The 27,675-nt window shown below is 40.8% G+C and overlaps 1 protein-coding gene across 2 annotated transcripts in view; it reads left to right on the top strand.

The window, feature by feature from the left end:
• Positions 1 to 27,675, top strand: part of AK5 (adenylate kinase 5) — a 207,089-nt gene that overhangs the window by 101,896 nt on the left and 77,518 nt on the right. For both annotated transcript variants that reach the window (XM_045835572.1, XM_045835571.1), the window contains exons 7-8: positions 5,443 to 5,533; positions 13,793 to 13,869. In XM_045835572.1, coding sequence (XP_045691528.1) covers positions 5,443 to 5,533; positions 13,793 to 13,869 — 168 coding nt within the window. The remainder of the gene's footprint in view (positions 1 to 5,442; positions 5,534 to 13,792; positions 13,870 to 27,675) is intronic.

The following is a 27,675-nucleotide window of genomic DNA, read 5'->3' as shown; positions in this document are numbered from 1 at the left end:
TAAAGCTGGTACCCAGCTTGGTAATGTACTATCTTAAATTCACTTTCTTTCCTTTTTTGCCTCACTTCTCTTTTTCCCTCTCAAATGTGCAACCACACACACACACACACCACCCCTAATAAAGGTTCACACCTATGAGTTTTGTCAGTAGGCTCTGTTCTCTAGGGATCCCTGGCTAAACATAAGTGTATGCCCTTTCATTTATAAAGGGATCCACCATCCCTCAAAAGTCCAAGAAAAAGTGAAAACAATACCCTTCTTAGTAGATGTTACCCCTTATGATGATAGTTAACAGGTTATTTTGAAAGTAAAATAAACAGCCCTAAGCTAATCGAATGGTATAAAATGTGTATTTCTGTCTTCATTTGTTCTAATGTTTTCTCTACAACTATACCAGAAGATCTTTGCACAATGCAGCTAATGACACTGCAGGTACCCTCCTGAGTATCATATATATTTTCCTTTCTTCCCCCATTTGGCCTTATAATTGGTAGTACTGAACAGGTCTTAAAAATGGATAAGTATTTTCTCAATTTTGTTCCCCATTCCTGACTTTACAATGATAAATAATTTATGTAAGATTACTGAGAGTATACATTGTAGGAAATAAACCCACCACAAAAACATCTATGGATTCATCTATTTAATACAGGGATAGAACATTTGTCAATACTTGACATCATAAAACGTAAACACAATTACTGTCATAAACCTGGATGTAGCTTTAAGGATCGAAAGTTTTGTTTAGGTACCCTGTTTGCATACAGTACAATGTACATAAGAAGAGCTCTAAATTACAAGAGAGGCAAAAAATTTTTGAATTCTTTAAATATTCGTTAAACTAAGTTTTATAGTAACATCCAGGTTTACCTTCCTTTCACTAACCGCAAAAGGCTATCGCACTGAAGTAAAATGAGAAATACCTGAATGCTCCATAGCCTAACCTCTGAACGTCCTCTCTCACGTCCCCTGGCCAGGCGAACTGCACCAGTTGCTGCTTCCATTTATACCTCAGTCTTCACTGTGTCCAGGTGGAACGTGGGCTCATTAGCTAGATTAACCTTCTCTGTCCAAGTGTGCCACAGAAGAACCCAAAGGAAGGGGAGGCAGCTCTTTTGAGTAGCCGGACCTAGTACTCACACTCAACAAGATCAGGCAGCTTGTGTGAAATGAATACCTTGTTGCAGTTATTTGCTTTCAGTTCCAGTTTTTCAACTGTTGTTACCTGTTTTAGAAAGTCAGATTCTTGCACCCCTGGCTGCGATCCACGGCACTTAAAGATAGCTTTTGGATTGGATAAGGTGACCTTCTGAAGGCTTATAGTAAACCCTATGTGAAAAGTTAAAAATAAATAAGTAAATAAATAAATAAGCAGCCATGGTATATGCATTAGAAAGCAGTGCATTCAGATAGCACTATTTGTGCCCTCATGGTCTCCTTGTATCTGCCCTGTGACCACCACACGCTTTTCCCCCATTGCTTTTAAACAAACAGTCTGTGTTAACACGTACTTGAGCAGAAGGGCTGTATTTGTCTTACTGTAATGTCTCTGCAGCCTAGTAGGATGGAAAGTGTCAGTCATCCTCAGTTCAGGTGCCAGTTCTCCTGCCTATTAGCTGTGTAACTTGAGAAAGCTGTAGTATCTCTGAGTAGATATTTTCTCTCTTGCAAAATAGAAAGAAAACTGCCTGCCTCTCCTTTCCCATAGGCTAATGTGACATAGCGAACAACCCAGCAGTGTCCAACCTGCAGCCCACGGGCCACATGCATCCCAGGATGGCAATGAATGAGGCCCAACACAAAATCATAAATTAACTTAAAACATTATGAGATTTTTTTTTGTGATTACATGTTGCAGTGTATTTAATGTGTGGCCCAGAGACGCCAAAATGTTGGACACCCCTGAAACACTTTGAAGCACTGTATAGATGTGTTTTAACTGTGTAAGGGGAGGCAAAGAAACTAAATCAGGTTTAATTTAGTTACTAAATTTCCCTCACTAAAAATAATGAAACCCCTCAGCCCTGGCCAGGTGGTTAAGTTAGTTAGAGCATTGTCTGGTGAACCAAAAGGTGGTAGGTTCAATACCCAGTCAGGGCACATGCCTAGGTTGCAGGTTCAATCCCTGGTCAAGGCACATACAAGAGGCAACCGACTGGTGTTTCTCCTTCACATCCATTTCTCTCTCTCTCTCCCCCCACCTCCTTCCTCTCTTTCTAAAATTCAATAAGCATATGTTCAGGTGTGGATTAAAAATAATAAAAACAATCAAACACTTCAGCAGAAAAAATATAAAGGAGTAAATCATTTGAATCTTCCTAAGTATCTTCAAGATAATAATTAAGATTGAAAGTTAAAGAATTGAGACTCCTGCCCAGCTGGTGTGGCTCAGTGGATTGATCACTGGCCTGCGAGGCAGAGGGTTGCCCGTTCAATTCCCAGTCAGGGCATATGTCTGAGTTGCAGGCCATGTCAGGTCCCCAGTAGGGGGTGCGCTGGAGGCAACCATACATTGATGTTTCCCTCCCTCTCTTTCTCCCTCCCCTCCCCCTCTCCAAAAATAAATAAATAAAATAAAGTTGGTTATTTCTATCCTAAAAAAAAAAAAATAGAATTGAGACTCCTGACAAAAATGGAATAAGAGAGACTGGATTTTCTCTCCCACATGAAACAAACATATGTATGTAATTTGCAAGATGCTGGACATCGGGCATGAGATGATTCCCTGAGAGAAGGGAAACTAGTGCAGTGAGCCCTGCCATTGCCCCAGCTTAGTGCTGGAGAGTCTCCAGGCTGCAGTGCAGGAGAAGGAAGCCTTGTGAAGACTGGTGCACTCTGTGAGCTGCGCAGATGGAGCTGAGAGTCCAAGAGACCAAGGTGGCTAGAGGTCAGAGCACAGAGTATCAGAGATGTGAGAGTGCACAGAAACCACTGGAGATCTGCAGAGGGCTCCCTTTCAGTATTCAGCAGAGAACTAATCAGTGCATGCATGTGAGAGAACTACTTGAACCTGAGGGAGAGAAATCACCCGAGAGAATTAGTGGGAACAGTAGTAGCTAGTGCTCACACCGGGCTTGGAGGAGAGAGAGTGACTATTTCTACCAGTCAGACCGAAAAATTTATTAATTCACAAGGCACTGGGGAGAGGACGTAGAATAATCTTGTCTCTACAGTGGGAAATATTTGGCCAGAGCTAAACATTGCTCTGGTCGAGCCCAACAAATCTTTAAAAACAAGACCTGAGAGGATCCAATTGTTTCTAAGTAATTAAACTACATTCCAGAACAAAGCTGAATAATATTTATAGGAATACAAAAATACCTGGCATCTGACATGGTCAAAATGACAATGCCTGGTAGCCAAGAAAAATGTACCAGATGTGAAAAGAAACAGGAAAATACGATCATAATAATGAAAAAAATCAATCAAAACCGACTCAGAACTGACACCAAATGTTAGAATTAGAAGAGAAGGATGTTAAAATTTAACATCCTGTAATTGGCCCTGGCCAAGTAGCTCAGTTAGTTAAACATTGTCCCTATATGCCAAGGTTGTGGGTTTAATCCCTGGTCAGGGCACATACAAGAATCAACCAATGAATATACAAATAAGTGGAACAATAAATTGATGTGTTCTCTCTCTCAAATCAATAAAAAAAATTTAAGTTCCTGTAATTGTATCTCAGATGTTCAGACCATAAATAGTGACAAAAATATTTTTTAAAAGATTTTATTCATTTATTTTTAGAGAGGGAAGGGAGGGAGAAAGAGAGAGAGAGAGAAGCATCCATGTGCGGTTGCTGGGGGTCATGGCCTGCAACCCAGGCATGTACCCTGACTGGGAATCGAACCTGCAACACTTTGGTTCGCAGCCCACACTCAATCCACTGAGCTACGCCAGCCAGGGCATGAAAAAAATATTTTTAAAGACTCAAATCAAACATCTAGAAATGAAAACTATAATGTCTCTGCTGAAAGATATCCAGAATGGGATTAACAGTAGATCCATACAATGAAATAGAACTCAGCGATGAAAACAAATGAACTATGGATACAACATTGACGAATCTGAAAATAATTGTGCTAAGTGAAATAATCCAGACAAAAGGATGGAATGCTGTAAAAGTTATTTTATATAAAATTCTAGAAGGTACAAAATAATCTATAGTTACAGAAAGCAAACCGGTGATTACCTGGTAGTGGGCAGGAGGAAGGGATTTCTAAGAGACACAACAAAACTTTTGGGGGTGATGGATATGTTCACCATTTTGATGTTTATGGTTTTACAGATGTATGCAGATTTCAGAACTACACTTTATGTGCAGTTTATTGTATATCAATTATAACTCAATAACACTGTTTTTTTATTTTTTATTTATTTATCTTTAGAGGGTAAGGGAAGGAGGGAGGGAGAGAAATCTCAATGTATGGTTGCCTCTCATGCATCCCCCACTGGGAACTGGCCCACAACCCAGGCATATGCCCTGACTGGGAACCGAACCACGACCCTTTGGTTGGCAAGCCCACGCTCAATTCACTGAGCCTGAGCTACACCAGTCAGGGCAATAAAGCTGTTTTTAAAAACTAAAAAGATAAAAGTGTGTTTGGATAAACTGCACACCGCTTAGAAAATAGAGGATTTATAAATATAACAATTTTTTTAATTTTGTAAGTTTTAGAGAATGGTAAAATAAATATTTAATTCTGTAATTTGTATTACATCTAAATCTGTAGTGTCTATAGATTATACATCTATTAGTATTTACAGTATCTAGAATGCTAACTAAAATTTGGTTTGGGGTTTCTTTCTTTTTTTTTAACAATATATGAGAAAAAAATCATTTACCCTGTGATTTAAAACTACATATTTTCATGAGTTTTTTTTAAGTGACTTTTTTAAAAAAGATTTTATTTATTTATTTTTAGAAAGGGAAGGGAGGGAGAAAGAGAGAGAGAGAGAAACATCAATGTGCGGTTGCTGGGGGCCATGGCCTGCAACCCATGTATGGGGCCTGACTGGGAATCAAACCTGCAACACTTTGGTTCGCAGCCCACACTCAATCCACTGAGCTACTCCAGCCAGGGCTCATGAGTTTTTTTTTAAACTAAAAAAATACTAAGCCAGAAAGACACAAAGTAAATTTCAGTTTTCCTTTTTACAAAAAATTACTTTATAAATTAAGAACATTATACACATTTTTTAACCATAACTGACTGTACTATTGCCTAATTTACCAGTTTAATTTACTCCCTAATACCCCTTTCTGTTTGATATGAGGTCTGGCCTAAAAAACTCTCTGTCTGATTAAGGACTCAAGAGCTTTCGTTCCCATGGTCCTGCTTCATTACGGATACAACTGCGTGAAGCATGCTTATTTCATTTTGGAATGAATTGATTTATGTGTTCTCATGTTCCCAACTCGTCTGTCCTGATTTCCCCCAGTTTGATGCTGACCGAGACGAGGATGAGGTGTTCTATGACATCAGCGTGGCAGTTGACAGCAAGTTATTTCCAAACAAAGAGGCTGCAGCAGGTAAGTCACTGTGTCCTTTGGGCAACAGTTTGTCCTGATCACCTGCCAAGTGTCTGGGACTTGGTATTAAGGTTCAAGCTCAACAAACTGCCATAAGGTTTCAAGGATGACCCTGTCCAGAGGGCTTTATACTTTCTGGTCCAAAAATAAAGGTACAAAACAAAAAAGAAAAGGACTATACTTCTGGCTCTTACAGTTACTGCATTTCTTCCAATCATTTACACACGTAAACTAGCAGGAAGTCACAATGTAGCAGAAGACCTATATTACTATAACTGAAAAAATCTATTCTAGCCTCTGCTTTGTGCGAGAATTCCAAGTTATGATTCTTCCAGGATTCCCTACAGGGAACCTGTGTGGGTTACCACACAGGTCTCTCTCCTTTGCCTCCTGGCAACAACCTCCTCTTGGATCTGAGAGCCACTCCTACCTGACCCACGGTCCCAGCTGTGGCTCTGCCCTTTCTCTTCCTAGTACTCTTGCCTAGAAGTTTGATGACATTTGACATTGGATGATAATGCAGAGCAATCCTACCCTGTAGTAGACAGTTCTCGCGGTTCTGCCCTTGACCCTTCTCTCTCTCTCTCTTTGCCCTTGGGATCAACTCATCGTCCCACTAGGCCTTGACTATCAATTCTGTGTGAATGACTCTCAAATTTTGGCCCAGCCCTGATGATTTTTCTCAGTTACAGCCTCAGTGGGTAAAGATCATAAAGCTCTGGGCTGTAAAGAAAAAGGCTAAACACTTAAAATTTTAAACCAATATCTAAAGCCCACTAAGAGCCCACAAAGACAGGCGGAGTAAAAAGGCGAGGCAGTAGTCCTTCGCAGACCCACAGAGCACAGATAAGTGATGTAAACTCACCTGCTTAAGTTTCCAGTGACATTTACAAGAGGTGACCTGTTGCAGGGAAAGATGGACTGTTGGGAGGCAGGAAGATCATGTAAACAAGACTGCTGCTGCTCTGAAAAACGCTATGACACCTGTGCTTTTTAAGTTAATATTTTATTTAAAACACTTATTTAGACCTCTAACAACAAATATCTAATTGCTAGATATCTTTGGTTTGCTAATAGAGTGGGGTGGAGGAGCAGATTTATGCTGCCCCTTTTTAGAGCTGCCAGCATTTTGTGGCTTTCGAGTGGCATTTTTCCAAAGTGGCCTCCTCCTGCGATAAGGCAGCCGTGTTGGCTTCTGTGCTAGTCGGTGAACTGCCTGAGGTCAGGCACTGTGCCCTCATCCTCTCCAGGTTCCGTTGGCAGAGTGCCCTGTGCCTGCCCTTAGCACAGGTTTGAAGGGACCTACTCTTCCTTCTCTACACCTCTGAGCTTATCACAGAGGGTGACTGTGCTCACAGCTCCAGCCCCCTCTATCTCCCTTCCACTCCCGAGTCCCTGAAAGCTAGTTTCTGCACCAGCCTTCATATAAGCCTGCTCTGGCTATAACCCCTTGGTGAGTGAAGTAAGCCCAGGAGGGACTGTGGTAAACTAGAAATAAACGATGCCTCCCCTACAGGAGGCAGCCACTTTGCCACTCCAAGCGATTGTTGTCCTTGAGGAATGGGCCAATGTTGCTAGGCCCTTGTCTCTTTCAAGAGAAAACAGAAAGCTGAACCTGTAGGGTGTAGAAAGCTGCATTTCCAGGCTTGTGAAAGTCGGTGACTCGCCCAGCTGAACAGGCCTTGTCAGTGCCCTCTGCTCTGTGAATTGTCAGCCACCAGCTATTGTCCCTTTACTCTCTCCTCTCTGAACCCTGTCTGTAGAGCCTCAGCTGCCCTACAGCTGTCATGTCACCTCCATATGATTAGCTTTCAATTCTTCCTTTAATTTTTTTATATAAAATTTGTATTTAAGATGTGCAGCATGAGGATTTGGCATACATATACAGAGGGAAATGATTGCTACAGGCAAACTAATTGGCATGCATAGTTGCCACTTTTCTGTGTGTGATCAGTGGCACCTGAAATATATTCTCTTAGCAAAGTTCCAGCATTCAAAGAGGATTACTAACTCAAGTCATCATGCTGTACATTAGACCTGCAGACTTACTCATCTTACCTAACTGCCACTTTGTACACCTTTAGCCAGCATCTTCCCACTCCCCCCACCAGCATGTCTGTGCCATCATTCTGTTCTGCTTCTATTTACTTGACATTTTTAGATTCCACATATCAGGGAGATCATGCAGTTTTTCTCTTTTAAGAGAGCCAGCCAAAATTGTGCCTACGCTCGCAGCCCACACTGATCATCCATCCTCAGGGATGCCTTGGGAGTCCAGTTCTTGTTCTCAGTCTCCACCACACGCATCGAAGGCTGTGAATGTCATTCCTTGCACATCCTGGCCTCTCCCGTCTGTCATATATCTTGCTGTTGCCATGGGCATCCTCTTAAAATGCAGTGCTGATCATCCTGCCTCCCTGACAAAAAAAATAAAACAAAACTTTCAATGATTTTCCTTCAGGCTGAGCACCAGTATCCTTAACATGGCAGAAATATCCTCAGCTTTTTAAAGTGGCCCTGTTCTCTCTACGGCACCACCTCTCCCACCACCCCACACCAGCTTCACTGGGCCCTTGAATATCAGGTATCTGCCTGCCTCTGGCCATTTGCAACTGGTACTTGGAAATGCCTGGCCCCATTGTATCACTGTGCTCTACTGAGTCCTAGCCCTGTTCTTCACCTGGTCAGGTCCTACCTTATGATTTCCTCAGGAAGCCTTCTCAGGCCCCATCCCAGACAAGATGAGGCCCTTGAGTGGTACCCCGCCCTTTTCCTCCAGGGTATTTATCACACTTGTGAGTTATCATACTTGTGGTTATATAATTAGAAATGATTTTTTTGTTAAAAAATCTATTTCCCTTTTACAGTACAAGACTTCACAAGGATAGTGTGTGTGTGTGTGTGTGTGTTTGATACTCAGTGTGAATCTCACGGGAGATGGTACATAAGGCCTTTCCCCACTGGTCACCTCAGCTGGGCCACTCATCTGGGTATAATGACTCACAGCCACACCAAATTTTCTTTGGCTCCAGAGCAGAGTGTACATGCGTTGCCTCCATGCCACAGAATGTCATTACCCTGAACCTCTGCACTGTTCCAGCCCATTTGCAGTGTCTCCCCCTCTCTGCAGCCTTCCATCAATACTTCTAGCAGGGCCATCCGGCTCCAGCACTCAATCTCTGTGAGCCACAGAGAATTGTTGTGAAGAGTAAATGTATATGTATATGAAGCATATGGCTATTTTCCCCTGGCCAGTGTTACTCAGTTGGAGCATGGTGCCATGGACCAAAAGGTTGTGGGTTCAATTCCCATTCAGGGCACATACCTAGGTTGCAGGTTCAAACCCCAGCTGGGACATGGACAGGAGGTAACTGATCAATGCTTCTATCTTACATCAATGTCTCTCTCCCCCTCATCTTCTCTCTCTCCCCACTCCCCCTCCCCCCTCCCTTTCTCCTTCTCATCCTCTCAAAACAATGAAAAAAAATGTCCTCGAGTAAGAATTTTTTTAAAAACCATATGGCTGTTACATTGAAAAGACTATATATGTGATAGTATCTTTTCTGAAGAGTTGAGGAGACACAGGGGCAGAGCACATCTTATGTAATTCAGCTCTTCCCCATTCCTCTAGGTCTGCTTCTACTCTCCCTCTCTCTCTTCCTCCTCCTCACACCCCATCGTGGAAGAACTGAAAAATCACCTCTTCCCTTCTTACCCAGAACAGTTGACTAATATCACATCCCTCAAGGAGCTCACTTTCTAGTCCCAAATACTGTCAGCATATTCCCCCTTCCAAAAAATATGCAGTAGTCTTCAAAGGAGTTCTAGTGCAAACTGTTACTCATACTCTCCACGCTTGTTGGAATTAGAGCTAGGTGCTCATGGGTAATACCTGTTATGGGGATTTAATATTTGTGGCGTGAATGAAGATCAAGATCTGCAAAAATAAGATATAAATGTTCTGTTATTCATTTTTCACTCCTTCTGCGTATCTGAAGTCTGTCCAGAAGGTATCCAGCTATGTAATATGAGAAATGGAGACATTTATTGAAGAAGATACAAGTTATAGGAAACATTGCACATAGGACAATGATGCCTCATCCTCCTCAAAGTAGGCATCTTGCTTGAGACCTCACACAGTTCTCCCAATCGCCATCAGCTGACAGGTCGTATTTTCCTGAATCTCACTGATCATCTGAAATCTCTTCCCTTTCAATGGTGATTTTAGTTTTGGGAAAAACCACAAGTCACAGGGCACCAAATCTGGGATGTAGGGGGGCTGAGTCACTTGGGTGATTTGATGGTTTGCCAAAAAACTGTACGAAACATGAGACGTGATGCATGAGTGGGCACATTGTTGTGATGATGCTGCCAATCACCAGTTATCCATAGCTGCGGCCTTCTGAATCATCTGAATAGTTTCCATGGAGGAATGTTGAAGCTTAACACAAAACTTGTTATGGATTCGTTGCTCTACTCTCTCAGTTGTTTTGAATGCGATGGCCCCACAATATATATGCCCACTCAATGGTATCTACTCTGCCCCCACTGGCTAGTACAGTGAAGTCATCATTGCTAACACATGCTCATTCCAGTCCACTTTCCTTGGCTGCCAGGTTACAGTGATGTCTTGCAAACCATTCTCATTATATTAACAATGGCTGGACTTTTTCCAGAAATACCTCAAATGTATCAAATACATAGAATTTCTAAGTATTGTTCTTAGAATCAGAGATGAAATAACCCCTACCTAAAAATGCTTGGAAGAGACAGGACAAAGGAGAGACTGCTTTCCTCAAAGGAACAGATGAAGTGTTAGAGTTTTATCTTATCCCTTTCTGCCCAAGAAGCCATGCCTTGCTGGAGTGTTTCTTTATCTGGTACTCAAAGTGAGAGGAGGACATTCCTCAAGTTTCAGATTGAAGATCCACTAGGAGGAAAAAGTCTGTAACATTAGCCCAGGAAGCAGTGTGGTTGCCTTCTGGTACATCTAAAGACAATTTGTATCGTCTTCCCACTTAATGAGGAGACAGCCTGAAAATAATATTTCCAAAAACCATTCTCCATCTAAAACTGGTGGCACTGATGCTCCCTGTGGGGTTTTATTTCAGCTCATGTTTTTCTCTGTTAGCTATAGAAAGGATATTTTTAAAGCTGAAAAGAAATTCAAAACTGGGGGAAGTGAAAGCCATACTATCACTTTTTCAAATATCCTAATTTTGCTTTCTTTTTTTGAGTACAAGATCACTGAAGTTGTTTTATATGTTAAATTGTCCAATGAAAGAAGGCAAAAATGTGTCCATAAGGCTCTATTTACCTCCCTATTTCATACTTCAAACCTTAGGCTATTATTAAAGGTCCCATTTTCAGCAAACCAAGCAACGAATACAAAAGAAAATGAAAGCTATTCAGTCATTATCTGAGCTGATAATAACATCCTTTGTCTATTGCCTTCTATGATATATTAGCACTGTTGCCAAGGGCAACAACCTGTCAAGAAATCCCATCCCTTTATGATACAATAAAATTTCTGCAGAAAGCATTCTATTGGGAAAGTCAATCTCTTCTTCCTTGTAAGCACAGGTTGTTTTCTGTTCATTTTTTTAAAAAAATAAAGATCTATTCATTCTCTTGATGATAATAGTTTTCTAATAATCTTGTTCCAGTTTCAAATATTAATGTGTAATATCTCTTAACTGGGTTGTCTAAGAGGATTTCGCTTTGTACTTTTTTAAAAAAATTATTTATTTTTTGAGAGAGGGGAAGGGAGGGAGAAAAAAATCAATGTGTGGCTGCCTCTTGTACATCCCCTGCTGGGGACCTGGCCCACAACCCAGGCAGGTTCCCTGACTGGGAATCAAACCAGCAACTCTTTGGTTCACAGGCGGGCACTCAATCCACTGAGCCACACCAGCCAGGGTATGTACTTTTTAAAAAAACAACCAAAAGAACAGTTTCTAACTAAATAAAGTAAGTAGAACACAGGAACTATAACAGCTATATGGTTAATAAGTCTTTGTGTTTGTATTACATTGCTCACCTCACATGAATCACCATAATCATATGCAAGGTGAGGAAGTCATTTGAGTGCCTATCACCACTTCCAGTAGTCAGTGGTGGATAATATCCATACTGTGGAAGTAATGAAAACTAAATAAAATTGCCATCACCTCGAATGGTGCTGTTACTAGCAGCCCCGTGATTGTCACAGGCTGGGGTGACACTCCTTGATTCTACTTCTAATTCTTCCATTTCCGCAGCCACCCAGGCACCTGCCTCATCGTCAGCCATTCACTGCTCCTCATTTTCTCAGAATGTAGAAGAGATGGCAGCCTCCCCCAGGTGCTCTCCTATTGAGTGCTAGCATGGAAAGTCACGTTTACGAAGCCGTTTGGGATGGCTCCTGCTTAGGATTCGGAGTCAGCGGAATGTCTTAGGAGAAATGGGGGCTGTGGCTTCTGTCTTCATCTCACGTTCTGCATAATCTGAATGGCCAAGTTACTTAACTTCTCTGCAGCTCATTTTTCTCTTTTCTGAAATGAAGAACTGGGATTCTGTGAAATACTGGTTCTAAAATGCCCATGATCTTATAATGAAAAAATATACATTTTACTTCTGACCTCTTCACTGCCTTATAACACATAAGTGCAAACTGATCTTTAAACTGGGCTTTCAGACAGTCAAGTATCTTGGCCCTAAGACACACCTTACAAAAAAATCTTTACTTGAAAAATACCAAAAGCACAACGATAGGGAAGTTATATGTAATCCCACTTTTAAAAACTACACATGTAATTGAAGTATTTGCATCACCCACCTAGCCTCACTGTGTGAGGCACGCAGCCGTCCCAAACCCAGTCTAGCACGCACCTCATTCACAGTGGGATCCTTGAGGCCGTGCTGACTGTGCAGTCGGCATCACCTGCAGTTGTGCCGCACACACCCACGCAACTGTACATGGCAACTCTATTGCTGGTTGCTTTTCTAAAATGGTCTGATGGGCCAAATATCTCCACTTTGAAAAATTTTATCATCCTTGAAAAAAATATTTTTTTAAAGATACAAATGGTAAATGATAGTATCACTGCTCAGTGCTTAGTCAGTTTGGTGAACACAGCAGGACTGATGATGAGAAGAAAGAATTGAAAAAAGACTGTGTGAGGACTTACCTTGATCCTCTTTTTGAAAAGAAAGCATGAAAGCAGATTTTCTAGAAAGGTCCATGTCTGAGAGGAGAGTGAGTTTCTTGATGTTTTTGTTTAAAAAATCCATCTTCACTAAACATTACTCATTGCATAGTGTGTGGCCAAGAATTACTCGGCAAGGCCAAGTTTAAAATGAAACGTGGAGTAGCTATTTCTTCACAGAGTGCGTGGCCCTGAATTCTGTGTCTCTGGCTAGTTAGGTGATATACACAGGAGTGGGCAAAAGTAGGTATACAGTAATGAGTATGCAAAACACAGAGTTTATTTTTGCATTATTATATATTAATTGCATTATCTATTCACATTACGCCTGTAAATCTGCATTTGCCCACTCCTGTATTTCCCAGCAGGAAAGAGTCATTAGATGAGGACGACGAATCAGTTGTGCTGCAGGAGTCCCGCTATGAACGTTACCAGTTTAAGTTTGAGCCCTGGGGATTCACTGGTAAGCAATTCAATGTAACCTGTAGTGCCTAGGGAGGAAAAAGCTATTAATACATTAAATTGACCCAATTTTTCTCACCTTCAGGGATTAAGGTGACGCTGGAGGAAAAACTCAGGCTTTCATGGACTGAGCAAACTTAGCATTCCTTGTTTTTAAGAACTCTTTGTTCTTCTTCCACTCTGGACTTTGCTCATGCTGTTCCTTTTACCTCAGTTTCCGCCGCACCCCACCAAACTGCCTTCCTCCTGGACACCACTAGCACCCTCACAGTTCAGACTGATGGATTAGTTTCTTGTGAAGAATCCCACCTCCACCATCTCCTCCACTACCAGTCAGAGTTAGTAGCCCTTTTCTTTTTGGTTTCCCAACTTACTTTTGACAAATCCATCTCCTTCACAAGACTGTCTTCTTAAGGGTGGACACAGTGTCCACAACATCTGCATTTTCCATCTGCAGGCCCAATAATGCCTGGCAGAAGGGAAGAATCTCGAAATCTTTGCAAAGTTAATGTGATCATAAGGACAATATGGAAACCTAATGGCAGATTATTTGCTTTAGAAACATACACAGACGGCCTCCATCAGGTAACCTTTTCTTTCCTAATCTTAGGTTCGGGTGACACTGATCCTTCAATGATGTTGGACACCGGAGAGGTCATTGATACAGGATCTGACTACGAAGATCAGGTAATTAGAATCTAAGAACATTTCTCTGTTTAAATATTTTTAATGTTACCCTTTGTTAACATTTCATGAAAATTAGAATTATAAATTGTTCTTTGAAATGTTCACTGTCACATATATCCCATGACAAATCATAGTAGCCCACAGCTTTCATTCATTAAATCTGGTCCTTTAGCTCCTCTTTGTCCACAGATCCAAAATGGCAATTAATTAAGGAAAGGGTTGTAGTTAAAAGTTACACATGACAGAAATGAGGTTACATGAGTTATCTTGCCCAAGAATTTGCTTGTATCTCTACCCCTTAACCAGCAATAAACCAAAGGTGTTTATTAGGCACTGGCTACAGGCTCAGGCTCTGCTTTTCTCTTTCTAACCTTTCAACCAGACTGATGGTCAAGGACATGCAGCTGGGGACTTAAATATATTTTCTATTTGAGTAAAAGCAAAGAAATTTACCTGGGTCACTTTCCTCTTATCAGAAGAACTCTTCCTACTGCTATATTTTAATGATGCAAAATAGTTGGCAAATTATCCAGCTCTCCAGTTGGGCTTTATTTTTTGAAAAGGATAGTGTCTGAAACTTCCTCCTGCCTCTCATCAGTGCTCCTCTTCCATGGCTGAAAGCCAAGCAAACATGTTCTGGCATGTTTTCCCGCATCTTCAACTAATATATGTCACGAGGAAAGCAGATAGATCTGACAATTGTCCAAATTTAATGGCTGGCTAGACATTTCATATACATATTCAGAAGCTATTTTCACAAGCATTAAGTTTTATTTCCTTATTTCACAAAGCAAGATGTTGAGTGATATAATGACTACTGCATACTTATAATATTTTAGCATTCATTAGGTACTTAATACATACCAAACATCATGCAAAGTTTCTTAATTGGATTATCTCACTAATTCCTCAGAACATCTTTAGGAAATAGGAATTATTATATCTCTATTTCATAGATAAGAAAATTAAGCAAAGAGTAATTTGCTCACAGTTATACAGCAGGTTTCACAGTAGGGACATAAACTTCAAGCACATGCCCTGCTTCCCTTCCTAGCTTCCAAAGACAGGCCATTTGCTGGTACATTTTTGCAGCCTTTTCAGTTGCTAGCCCTTAACACATCAGCAGAGGCAAATGCCAAATAATCACTATTGAAGTTGAGCTCACAATCCAAAAGTACAGGATGCACAAAAAAATAAACCATAACAAGATTTCTAGCTGGTTCAACGAAGGAAAGGCTTCATACCCTCAAAACTGGAACTAACAGAAAAGTCTAAAAGAAATCTTAAGATAGCAATATTGTAAGTATCAAAGAGATAAAGGGAAGACTAGAAACCATGAAACAAGTACAGGGTAAAAATGGAAAAGAAGAAGCAGAAAGGAAAAGGAAATAGAAATTCTTGGCACACAAAGAAAATCGTCATTGAAATAAAAATTCAATTAAGAGGTTGAATCGTAGACTAGACACAGCCAAAAAGAGACTTAGTGATAGAGCTGAGGAAATTGCCTTAGAATAAAAGAGAGAGCTAAATTGTTGCCAAATAGAAGAAAGAACTTAGGAGACACTGAGGATAGAATGACTGGGCATATTCTAAAGGGCATTGCAGAGGAGAAGAATGAAGTGGATGGAGCAGAGACTGCGCTTTAACAGATAATAGTTGAGAATTTTACAGATATGATAAAAGACAAGTCCCCAGATTCATGAAGTGCCTCCAGTCCTAAGTTAAGATCTAAAAAAATAATAAATTCTCACATATTCTTTTTCCATTTAGTCACTCAACAAATACTAATTGAGCATGTACTGTGTGCCAGGAACTGTTTAAGGACTTGAAATATATCATGGTATAAGAAAAGCAAGGAGCTTACATCCTAGTGAGGAATACACACAGTAAACGATAAACATAATAAATTAGTAAATTCTCTAGATTGTCAGAATTGATCGATTCTATGAGGAAAGGAAAAGGAGAACAAGGTGAAAGAATTAGGAATGCCAGGATGGGGGACAGATTCCACTATTAAATGGAATGGTCAATATTAACTCCTATAGCCTCATTAAAGATAAGAGATTTGAGCAAAGACTTGGCATTTAGAGAGAAACATCGATTGGCTGCCTTCTCTTATGGGTCCAGACTGGGGATCAAACCTGCAACCCAGGTATGTGCCCTAACTGGGAATCGAACCTGTGACCTTTTGGTCTACAAGATGACATTCCAACCAACTAAGCCACACTGGCCAGGGCTGCCTTATTGTAAAAAATAAGAACAGAAGACAAATAAAATATTAAAAGTGAGAAGGCAGCCCCGGTAGTTTGCTGTCCCCATCTGTAACCCATCCCGCATTCTCAACATTCTTCTCTCCATGAGCTTCCAACATTTCTATTTAATAGTGTTCTAAATTCTCCGCATTTATTACCCCATTTTATCCTAAATAATATGAGATAGATATTATTATTTATTATATATTGTTTAAAATGTTTTTATGAAAATAAAATCTATTTTATTATGAAAATAAAATATATTTCATTATTTATTGTTATTATCTTACTATCCCAATAAGGAAACTGAGGCACATAAAAATTAAGCTGTTTAGGCCCTGGGCAGGGTAGCTTAGTGAGTAAGAACATCATCCCAATATGCCAAGGTTGCAGGTTTGGTCCCCAGTCAGAGCACATACAGGAATTAACCAATGAATACATAAATAAGTGGAACAACAAATCAGCATTTCTCTTTCTCCCTCCCTCCCTTCCTCTCTCTCTCTCTCTCTTTCTCTCTCCTCCTCAAAAAAGAAATTAAGCCAGTTATTCAAGGTCACATAACTGGCCAAAGGTAAAAACAAAATTCAAATGCAGCTGTCTGATTGTAGAAGCAGGGCCAGGAAAAATAGGCTAGGCTCTGCTACAGTAACAAATAAAACTCAAAATCAGAGTGTTTTCCTTCTAAAGGTATTTTTTACATATGACTTCCAAAAGGAACATAGATGCGAAGGAAAAGAGCATGAGGAAAACAGACCCGCTCTTAATTACACACATTACCTCCTCTCACATTCATTTGATATTTCCAGTCTCTGGCTCTCTCTAAGGTAAGAAGGCTAGAAAACGGAGCTTATTTAGAGTCAAGGAGGGAGAGATCTATTTTGTGAGCCCTGAGCCAGCCCAGGTCACAAAGCCCTTGCCCGTGCCCCGCCTCCCCATGTGCTTGCTCTTTTTTCATGCCCCTCATACTTCCCGACTCACTCATTCCTGCTTTCCTTGCTGACTCTTCTCTGTCAGTTCATTATTTAAACGTGGGTGTTTGGCCCCTTCACATCTCACTGCACATGTTCTCTTTTGAGAAGCACAGTCACAGCCATGATTTTGCATATGTCTGCCTGCTAAACAGCAATGGTTGGACTTCCCGTGTGCATCTCAAAGTCAACACGTCCTAAACCAAACTCACCATCTTCCCCCACAAAATCTGTTCTTCCTCCTGTTTTCTGTAATTCTGTGAATGATCCCACCATTCTCCCAGCTGCCCAAGCCAACAACAAGGGCGTCTTCCTAGCTTTCTTCCTTTCCCTCCCTCCCTCCCTCCCTCCATCAGTGAGATGAAGAAGCTAGTCAGTTCTCCTGTGCAGGAATCGCTCCTTACCTCTCCAGGCCCACTGCTGCCACCCTGGTTCACAAACCCTCAGCCTTCCCCACTGGGACCCACTGATTCAGTTTCCTAACCAGCATGCTTCTCTGGCTCCTCACACATCAAAATCATCTTTCTGCAAAGAAAAGCCAGTCATGACATTCCACTGCCTAAAACCCTCTTGACTCCTCGTTGATGTCAGAATTAAAGTGGAACCTCTTACTGTGACCATGGGTACCTTTAAATATGATTCATCCCTTGCCAATCCCCAAACTCATCCCTTGCCAATCTCCAAAATACACTGAATGCTCCAGGCACACCAAGCCATTTACAGTTCCCCAAATGGATTGTGCTTAGCACACTCCCTTTCTTCTGTATGGAAGCTGCACCAACCCCATCACTTCTGCCCCAGATAACCCCTACTCATGCTTCTTCAAGACCAAGCTTCTTGAGGAAGACCTTCTCTTGTTGCAGGTTCAGTTCACCTACTGAACTTTGTGGGCCACCTACTCAGGGGGCCCACAAAACCTTGTGTTGTAACATCTTCCTATACCACAGGGACTTTGTTCTCTCTGTGTGTGTCACATGCCTGTCACACAGCCTGGTACACAGCATGTGCTCAGTAAATTTGCATTATTTTAAAAGCCAGTAAAGTGATTTCTAGTTCTTAATATGTGGTTTTTTGATAACTTGCTACCTCTTTTGAGCGTAGGTTTTATGTTCTAGAAAATGATGATGATGATTCCACTAAGAATTACTATTGTGGGAAGTAGGGAGTGCAAATTACCTCATACAGAACAAATACTCCAAAAATGTGAACACCTTTTTTTTCTTCCCCCAAACTCGACTTAGGCTGAACTTTTCAGGAATTATTGCCTTTGTAGGTGACAGAGGTCGCCATATTTTCAGCTAGAGGAATACAAATTATCTTAACATTTCTGGCGTCCGGCCTGTCATGTAAACATTTAGAAGTCACCACTTTGCCCTAACAACAAGTGAAAAGTGGAATGAACTGAAAAATCAACAATTCTTAGGTCTGTTAGAGAAGTGAGGTCATAAGGCAAACCACTACACTAAAAATTGGAAAGACAGGCAGGCAGATTCAGAGAATCACAACTTACCAGAACAGTGAAAAACCGGCAAGCCAGAATCTCCATAGGAACCAGTGCCAGGGCCGGAAACCCAACCTGTAATTGACAAATTGCTGAAGGCTCAGTGTGGGCAAGTGTGAGAGTTAAAAATTCCAGGGGACTCAGAGAGGTTTGAGAGGTCCCCACACTTGTGAGTTTCACCTCCAAGAACTGACTGATTTCCACAGTGAATACCAGAGAAAAATCTTGTGCTTCTGGCCAGAGTAGGGAGAAAGGAACCATTTTGAATTACCCAGAGCACTTTGTTCTTATTAATAAGGTCTGCTCTCAGGAGAAACTATTTTACCAGAATGTACCATCCAGCAAACTCGAGAACAAATATCAGAGACTTTCAGGGTATCAAAGATGTTACTTTATTGGCCAAGTTTAACCTGCGCAGGGGCGAACTCTCAAAGTGTCCAGCGACACAGTGCCCACAAGGAGCTGCAAACGAGAGCCGCGCCGAGCGCTTACAACTACCTTCTTATATATGGGCGGGCAAGCAAGCGTTATACAGAAGCAGACGTGGCAGTTAGTAATTCGCTTACAAAGACCGCTCGCGGGAATTTCAAACCAAGCATTCTTTCATCGGCAGGAAGGCAGGATGTTTGTTCATTAACCTAGTAATCTCCTGGCTCTAGCTAGCTAGTTTTCTATTTTCTCATTAAAAACTACAAAGCACTGCTTATCTAGCCTACCCAGGGGAGAGCGTCTGCTAGACACAGGATGTTTGCTTTAATTGTACTTTGTCTCTTTTATCATTTCTTTTTAGCTACAATGTGGTTCTTGTCTATTAAGGTTAAATTTAGTTCTTAATTTCCTTGTTCCCAACACAGAACCTAACCTGCAACCTAACTAGGAGAAGGGAAATACCAACACTGGCCACCTCTAGCCATTCTGCTCCACTTAAGGGGGGAAAACACCTAAGCAGCACGGGTGAAGTTTACAGTTCAGAGGCATAGACCCACACAAGACTGAGAACTAATCATAGGACTCCATGCATTTTATACAACACTCCCCCCCACCATACCTTACCATCACATTATGGAAAGTTTATTTACTGTAGTTCCTTCTACCTACTGTGCCATGTTTGCCTCTCAACAAAAGATGGCAGGACATATTAGGAAGTAAAACATAGTTTGATGAGATTGAAGAAGCATCAGAACAAGAGTCAGATATGGCAGAATGTTTGAGTTATCAGAAAAGGAGGGATTTTTGGTGGTGTTTTTTTAATCCTTAATGTTTATTGATTTTAGAGACAGGAGAAGAGAGTGAGTGAATGAGAGAAAGAGAAACATCACTGTGAGAGGAAATATTGACCGATTTCCTCCCACATGCACCCCTCCTGGGGATCAAACCTCCAACCTCTGTATGTCCTCTGACTGGGAATCAAACCCACAACCTTTCACTGTAGGGGACAACTCTGCAACCAACTGAGCCACCCAGCCAGGGCCAAAAGAGTTTTTACTATGATTAATATATTAAAGGCTTAGATTAAAAACGTAGACAACACACAAGATGGGATGGATAATGTAAGGAGAGACCTGGAAATTCCAAGAAAGTATCAAAAAGAAATGCTAAAGATCAAAAACACTGTAACAGAAATGAAGACTGCCTGTAATGGGCTCATTAATAGACTGAACATAGTTGAGGAAAGAACCTCTGAGCATGAGGATATGAAAATAGAAGCTTTCAAAACTGAAAGGCAAAAAGAAAACAGGTGGAAAAAGAAGAACAGAATATTCAATCTGTGGGACAATGACAAAAGACATAATATACCAATAATGGGAGTACAGGAAGGAGAAGAAAGGGAGGGACAGAGTAAATATTGAAGCAATAATAACTGAGAATTTCCCCCAAATTAGTATCAAGTTCTAAGCCACAGACATAGGAAGCTCAGAAAACACTAAGCAGGATAAATATATTTTTTACAAAAATTATACCTAGGTATATCATATTCAAACTGCAATGAATCAAAGATAAAGAAAAAAATCTCAAAAGAAACCAGAGAAAAAAATTGCTTTTCAATTGAGAAGGTGTAATACTTTCTCAATCAAAAATTGAGGGAGTTTGTTGCCAGTAGACCTGCCTTGCAAGAAATGTTAAATGAAGTTCTTTACATGAAGTAAAAAAATGAAGTTCTGAATCGGAAATTCACGTCTACATGAAGAAAGGAAGAATATCAGAGAATGAATAAGTGAAAGTAAAATTAACACTTTTTAAATTAAAAATTTTTATTATTTTTATTTGCTCTAACAGATAGCAGTTTGTCCAAAACAATGATAGCAACAATGTATTAGGTTACCTGTGCTTAGGCCTAAGTGAGGTGAGCGGTAGTAATGATGCAAATGGCGGGAGGGAGGAATTAGGAATGGTTTGTTACTCTAAGGTGTGTGCATGGTCCACTTATTTGAAAGTGCACTTGGATTATTTGTAAATATATATTGCAAACTCTAGGACAACCACTTTTTTAAACATTTAAAAGGAAGTATAAAGAAGTATAATCAGCCCTGGCTGGCGTAGCTCAGTGGATTGAGCGCAGGCTGTGAACCAGACATCACAAGTTCGATTCCCAGTCAGGGCACATGCCCTAAGTTGCAGGCCATGGCCCCCAGCAACCGCACATTGATGTCTCTCTCTCTCTGTCTCTCTCTGCCTCTCTCTCTGTCTCTCTCTCTCTCTCTCTCTCTCCCCCTTCCCTCTCTAAAACTAAATAAATAAAATCTTTAAAAAAAAGAAGTATAATCAATATGGTAAGAAAGGAGGGAAAATGAAACGGTGTAAAATGCTCAATTAAAACCACAAAGGCAGAAAAAGAGGAACAAAGAGCTTGGGCAACAAATAGAAAACAGTAACAAATAGGGTAGATATTGACCCAAATATATATCAATAAACACTTTAAATGTCACTGATCTAAGTAGAAAAATTAAAAGACAAATTTTCAGAGAAGATTTAAAAACAACACCCAACTATATGTTGCCTATACGAAACCCACTTTAAATTTAAACACATATAGATTAATTTAAAGGGCTAGAGAAAGGTATACCATGCTAATACTCATCAAAAGAAAGCAGGAGTAACTACATTGATTTAGAGCAGACTTGAGAGCAAGGAAGTTATCAGGGATAAAGGCATTACCTACTGATAAAGGGGTCACTACCCCAAGAAGACATAACAACCCTAATGTACATGCACCAACAACAGAGTATCTCCAGGCCCACCATCCACCCAAGTCCTTGATCTCATCTATTTCACTTCTCCCCGGACCTTGATTCATCAATGGGTATTGCTTTATCTTTCTCAGGGTTTTCATCCTCAAAGTATCTTTTCTTTTTCTCTGTCTGTTACCCCTTTGAAGAAAGAAGGGACCATGAACAGTGCCAGGGGCCACAGAAATGTCAAGAGGGAGACTGTCTTTCCTCTCTTTTTTCCTTCAACCCCAAATTTAGGGAAAGAGAAGTCACCTCCCACAATCCTATGTTCTCACCTCCCAATCTGCCCTGTAAACCACCTACTGCCTGCTCTGTTCCCCTAAGAGACGGTTAAAAATCATCTCATTACTGCCAAGTCAGGAGACCGTTTCTCGGTTTTTACAGTATCTGGGGCCTGAGACCCTGATGGCACTTTCTGCTTTCTCAAAACCCTTGGCTCCCTTGGCTTACACTACCTCTGTAGTCACTATTTCTTTTTCTCCTCCCCTCCACATGGTTTTTCTTTTTCTGCCTTCCCTTGAAAATGCTGTGTTGACCAGGCTCCATCATAGGACCTCTTCTCTCACTACACAAATGCCTCATCTATGCCCTGCCTTCGACCGTATTAATGTACTTACTCATTCAGCTAATACTGCAAATATCTCATGTGCCAGACCCTACATGAAGCACTGGGGATACAGTGTAAGCAAAAGAAGACACAGTCCCTACTATCCTGGAGCTTTATTGTTGAAATAGATCATCATCATCATAATAAAACGATTTCATAAATAAATATGTAATTAAAACTTTGTTCAGGGATTGGCAGAAGTACATAGTGCCATGTGCAGAGGGGGTTAGTGAGGTAGTGAGAGGCTTTTCTGAGGCAAATGATGTTTGAGTTGAGATCTGAAAGATGAGTAAGAGGTAACCAGGTATATGTGATGAAGTGAGATAAGAAAGGACAGGGGGTCAGAAGGGATGGTTGTAAAAAAGAAATGGCCTGCATAAGTGGGAAGAAGCATGGCATCTGAAAGAAGGCCAGGGTGGCTGACTGCTCAGTAAGGGGGAGGCGGTGTGAGATGGGCCCGGAGATCAGAGCTCTGTAGAGCGGGTTAGGTGTTGTGATTTTACCCTGAGAGCAATGGGAAGCCCTGAAGAGTGATTCAGTTTTGTTTTGGGGAAGGGAGGTGGGAGGCTGTATCAACATTATATTTGTGTTTTTAAAAACAATGTTCTGGCTGCAGTGTGGACAGCACTTTGGAGCAAAGCAAGGGTGCACCTAGGGAGTCCAGCGGGAGACTGCAGTGCTTCAGACAAAAGATCATGGGTGGTACATTGCACTAGAGCGGTAGAGAAGATGGACAGAAAGGGATGTATTTGAGAGGTACTTGTGAGGCAAAATCAACAGGACTTCATGTAGGAATGGATATGAGAGCCAAGGGGGAGTGAGCTGTTGAAGATGATGTCTGGGTTTTTAACTTGTACAGCTGGGTGGATGGTAGTGGCATTCACTGAGAAAGAGCACTAAGGAAACACCAGTTCCGTGAGGATAGAGCAAAAGTGTAATTTTAGACATGATGAGTTGAAAGTGCCGTAACACATCCAAGTACAGAATTCAAGTGAACAATTAAATACACAGGTCTGGTGCTTAGAGGGAAGATCTATTCATTTGTGAGCTGCTGAATTTGAGTAGAAGTTGAAGCTGTAAGTGGAGGTACAATACTTGGAGAAAGAGAACAGACCTGAAAAGAGAAAAAGGTCTAAAGCTAAGCACTGAGAAAACTTAAAGGCTGGGAAGAGAAAGATAAGGCAGCAGAGGAGATATAGAAGAGCCCTGACTGGGTAGCTTAGTTGCCTGGAGCATTGTCCTGATACACCAAGGTTGTGAGTTCATTCCCCGGTCAGGGCATGTACAGGAATCAACCAGTGAATGCATGAATGGGTGGAATGATAAATCGATGTTTCTAGCTGTCTCTGTCCTCCCTTCCTCTCTCTCTCTAAAATCAATAAATACAAATTTTAGAAAAAGATGTAGAAGAAGCTGTTAGACAGATAGGAGGAAAATGAGTTAAATGTGGGATTCCGAAAGTCAAAGAAAACAGTATTTCTAAACGTAGAGAGTGTCAAATATTGACAAGACGATGAGGAAGAGAGAGAATGGATAATGGGCCTTGTACATAGAAACGTGGAGGAAACTGTTGCCCTTACAAAAGGCTGTTGGGGTAACTTGTGCTTGCTTGTGTGTTTGTTTGTAATGAATCTTTGACCATGTTTCAAAATTCATACGAAGGATCCACTCATTAGAGAAAAGGAGAATACACAAGAAGAGAAGAAGAGTTCTCTAAATGCAGGAGGGCTGGATTCTAAAGTGCAGGTGAAGAAGGACCACATGTGGGTTATGACAAGGAACACGGATGGGATGGGTTTGTGTGTTTAATGGTGGGAAGTTATAGTTCCTCGTAGATGGTTTCCAGAGACAGAGCTGTCCGTTAAGAGGCCGAGGTTTGAAACTAGTGGAGGATTGAATTGTGGAACCCAGGTGACAGTGAACTAGGGAAACAGCAGAACAGACAAGCAGTTGGAGAGCTTGTTAGTGCCTGAAAATTTAATTTGACCAAGTGATCCTTTTCATTTTGTTCCATTCACTTAGTAAATATTTACTTTAACTGAACTTCCATAGTGATATTCAGCTGCTCCACCAAGAAATATTACATTTAGCCAAAACATGTGTTAGCTTGTATTTGTAAAGCTAATTCAAAATGGTGTCATTTTCAAAGTCGTGTATTTGAGTAACATAGCACTGATCATAATTTTGGGACTTACCAAGTTTTAGCTGACATGCTAAGTCCAGCTCTGATGGGTAAGTCCTGCACGGACAGGCTGAAGCTGAGAAGCTGGAGGAGGCAGGTTTACCTCTTACACTTGCAGTTGGTGGTGAAAACTGTTGGTGGCCTTTTGGAAAAATGAAAGCTATTGGAGAGGGATTGAGGTCAGACAGATAGAAGTCTAGCTTTTCCCAAACACTAAAACAAAAGTATCTGGTGCAGGGCCAGGAAGCCAACCCTTCCTGACTGTTTGCAGGAGCCGTGGGTAGTCTGGAGCTAACTGGTTCTGTAAAATGAAAGACAAGTCCCATTTTTAAACCTCATAAATGAATAAGAATATAGTTTTGCATTCTTGACTGCAAAGTCAGGGATGTCCTTCATATTTTCAGTGTAGGCATTCAGTATTAAACAGTGACATTACAGATGGAAAAGGACAGAAGCCATATGAATTCATTCGTGCGTGGGCTCTAAAAAAGAAAGCAACAAACACATAGACACAGACAACAGTATGGTGGTTACCAGAGGGGAAGGAGGGTGCGGGGAGGGCAAGGTAATAAAAAAGCCAAAAATGTATTGATGGAAAGGGACTAGACTGTGGGTGGTGTGCGCACAAACAGAGAGTGTACTGTAAAATTGTACACTGGAAACTTATATGATGTTTAACCAGTGCCACCCCAATAATTTAATTTAATAAAAAAGCAGCAACATTAGGTTACCATTTTGATCTAAGAGTTTGAAATATTTTCACCTTCTGAAGACATAAAAGTAAATGCCTCACCACTATGCACATGTACCATACCCCATCACAGGACTATAAGTCAGAAGGAAATGGGAACTGATAGAAAGACTTCTTTATTTCAAAGCAATAGGATACATACTCCAGGGGTAAACACACATGATCAATAGAGACTGTTTGCATTTTTCTTTTCAAAAACCCTGTTATATTTGTAACTGATTTCTTAAGCTTCTATGACATTAACTAGAATAACCTTGACTGGCCTGTCATTTTGAAGGCAAAATGACAATGTTCGTGCTAACACAATGGTGTCACTGACTTATAAAGGGAAGGAAATGGAACTCATGTGTGACCTGTCACCTGATGTGCATGGAGCCCTACAACAGGAAACTGTTGTTAATTACAAACCAAATAACCTTCTGGGACTACTGTCTATTTATAGCAGTAGGGGTGGGGAGAGTGCACAAAGACCTGGAAGCCTGTCCAAGAGCAAACACAGGCTTATACAAACTTGAATGTGAGCTGGCAGTGGAGGGATGTAATTGAGGTTGCCCTTTGCTCCTTGGAGTCGGTTGCCAAGGAGCGGAGTTGCCACTGTCTACCTGCTGATGAATTATCTTCCTCTTTCTGTGGGGTTTCAGTGTATATCTTTATTTCAATTTTCATGTTGAATCCACACTTTTATTAGGGATAGTGGTTGTGGCTAAAGCAAGTAAAAAAACCCAGGCTTAGTGTCCTGGATGGTTTTGAGTTCTGGTTCTGCCACTTTGTCACATCATTTACTTCTCTCAGCCTCAGTTGCCAAATCTATAAAATGAAGAAAATAATATGAAGATAAAAGAGCTGATTCCTATCAAATCTCAAGCATTATACATATGGTTACACAAACCTAAGGTCTTAACATGATGATGATTTACTGTAAGTTTCTCATAGCTTCTTTTCAATGTAGACAGGAAATATAGAACAGCTTTACTTACCACTTAGAACTTTTAAAAGACCCCTCTTTGACACACATTAAATAATAGCACAGAGCTGAAGAAAATAATAAAATAGTGAAAAGAAAGAATTTATTTGGGATTCCACTACCAACCTGAAAGCTTTCAACAGACTTTTCTCACTTTCACTGGCATTTGTTCCTACTTCTGTTACAGCTCTTTGTCACGGGGATGATGGCTGTTTGCACCTATGTCTTTCTCCCTCAGTAGCATACACCTGCAGACACAGCCAATGTGCATTTCACCATCATTCATCAATTCCTTGCAAAATTCTTGACAAGGTATAGGATGGCAATTCAGAAATATTTTCTCCATAAACTGAATGAAGAAGAATCTCAAAGGGATGCATAGGAAGAAGTCTGGCATTCTGTAAAGTGTAAGTGGAGAACAAGGAATAAAACAAATTTACATGGCAATGATGAAAACAATCTTTTTAATTTACATGTTTTGAAAGGGGGTAGCCAGGATGTTAAGGGATCCAAAAACTATGGTACCAGAAGTGATTGAAGGATCTGGAAATACTGAAGTAAAGTATGTTTTCTTGACCAGGCTCTTGCTGGCCTGTCCACATCACATTGGGTAGGGTTTGGGTCTTTTTCACAGCTCTGTTCCCACTGCCTTTTGCACAGCACCTGACTCATACTCGATAATTACCTGTTCGGTGAAGCAATTCTGTTTATAAGGGGCTGCATTTTAGAAGAGTGAATTAGACTTCTGCATTACTGTGTAAGAGAGAATTGGGCTCTAGAGATAGCAATTACAAAGGAATGGAATTCAGTCAATGTATAAGGAGTTTCCTAAATAGTGTTATCCAGTTGAGTACCTCATTGAAGATACTCAAATGCTGGATAACTATTCCACAGGGATGGTTTTAAAAACCAGTGATTTCTGTGGATGGGAGAATTACATGCCTCCTAAGGTCTTTTCCAATGCTGAGTCTATTTGCTTAAGAAGGGCCAAGGGATGTGAGTGTGCGCGTGCGCAACATCAGCTCCCACCACCATTATCCAGGAAATATCTAAATATCACCCTCACTAACCTGCTGTAGTTCCTTGCATCTCATCCCTGGGGAATCTGTGGAGAGGGTGATACTGTGTCACTAGAAGTTCTCTTTCAGTTTTTGATTGTTAACTTGTATCAGTGAACCAATGGGACTAACTGCAGCTGGATAAAGTTTTCAGCATCTTAGAACACTGTTAATTGTACAATTCTTGTCAGACTTAAATTCAGACCATTAAAAGTCATTGCACTGATCAAATATCAAAAATCATAGTGCTTTTTCTAAGGGTAACGCTGTTAGGAGGGGAAGAAACGTATTTA

This window comes from Phyllostomus hastatus, unplaced genomic scaffold, assembly GCF_019186645.2.
Source record: "Phyllostomus hastatus isolate PE091 unplaced genomic scaffold, TTU_PhHast_1.1 phas_contig_209, whole genome shotgun sequence".
NCBI classification, from domain to species: Eukaryota; Metazoa; Chordata; class Mammalia; order Chiroptera; family Phyllostomidae; genus Phyllostomus; species Phyllostomus hastatus.
This window is presented reverse-complemented; position numbering and strand designations above follow the sequence as displayed.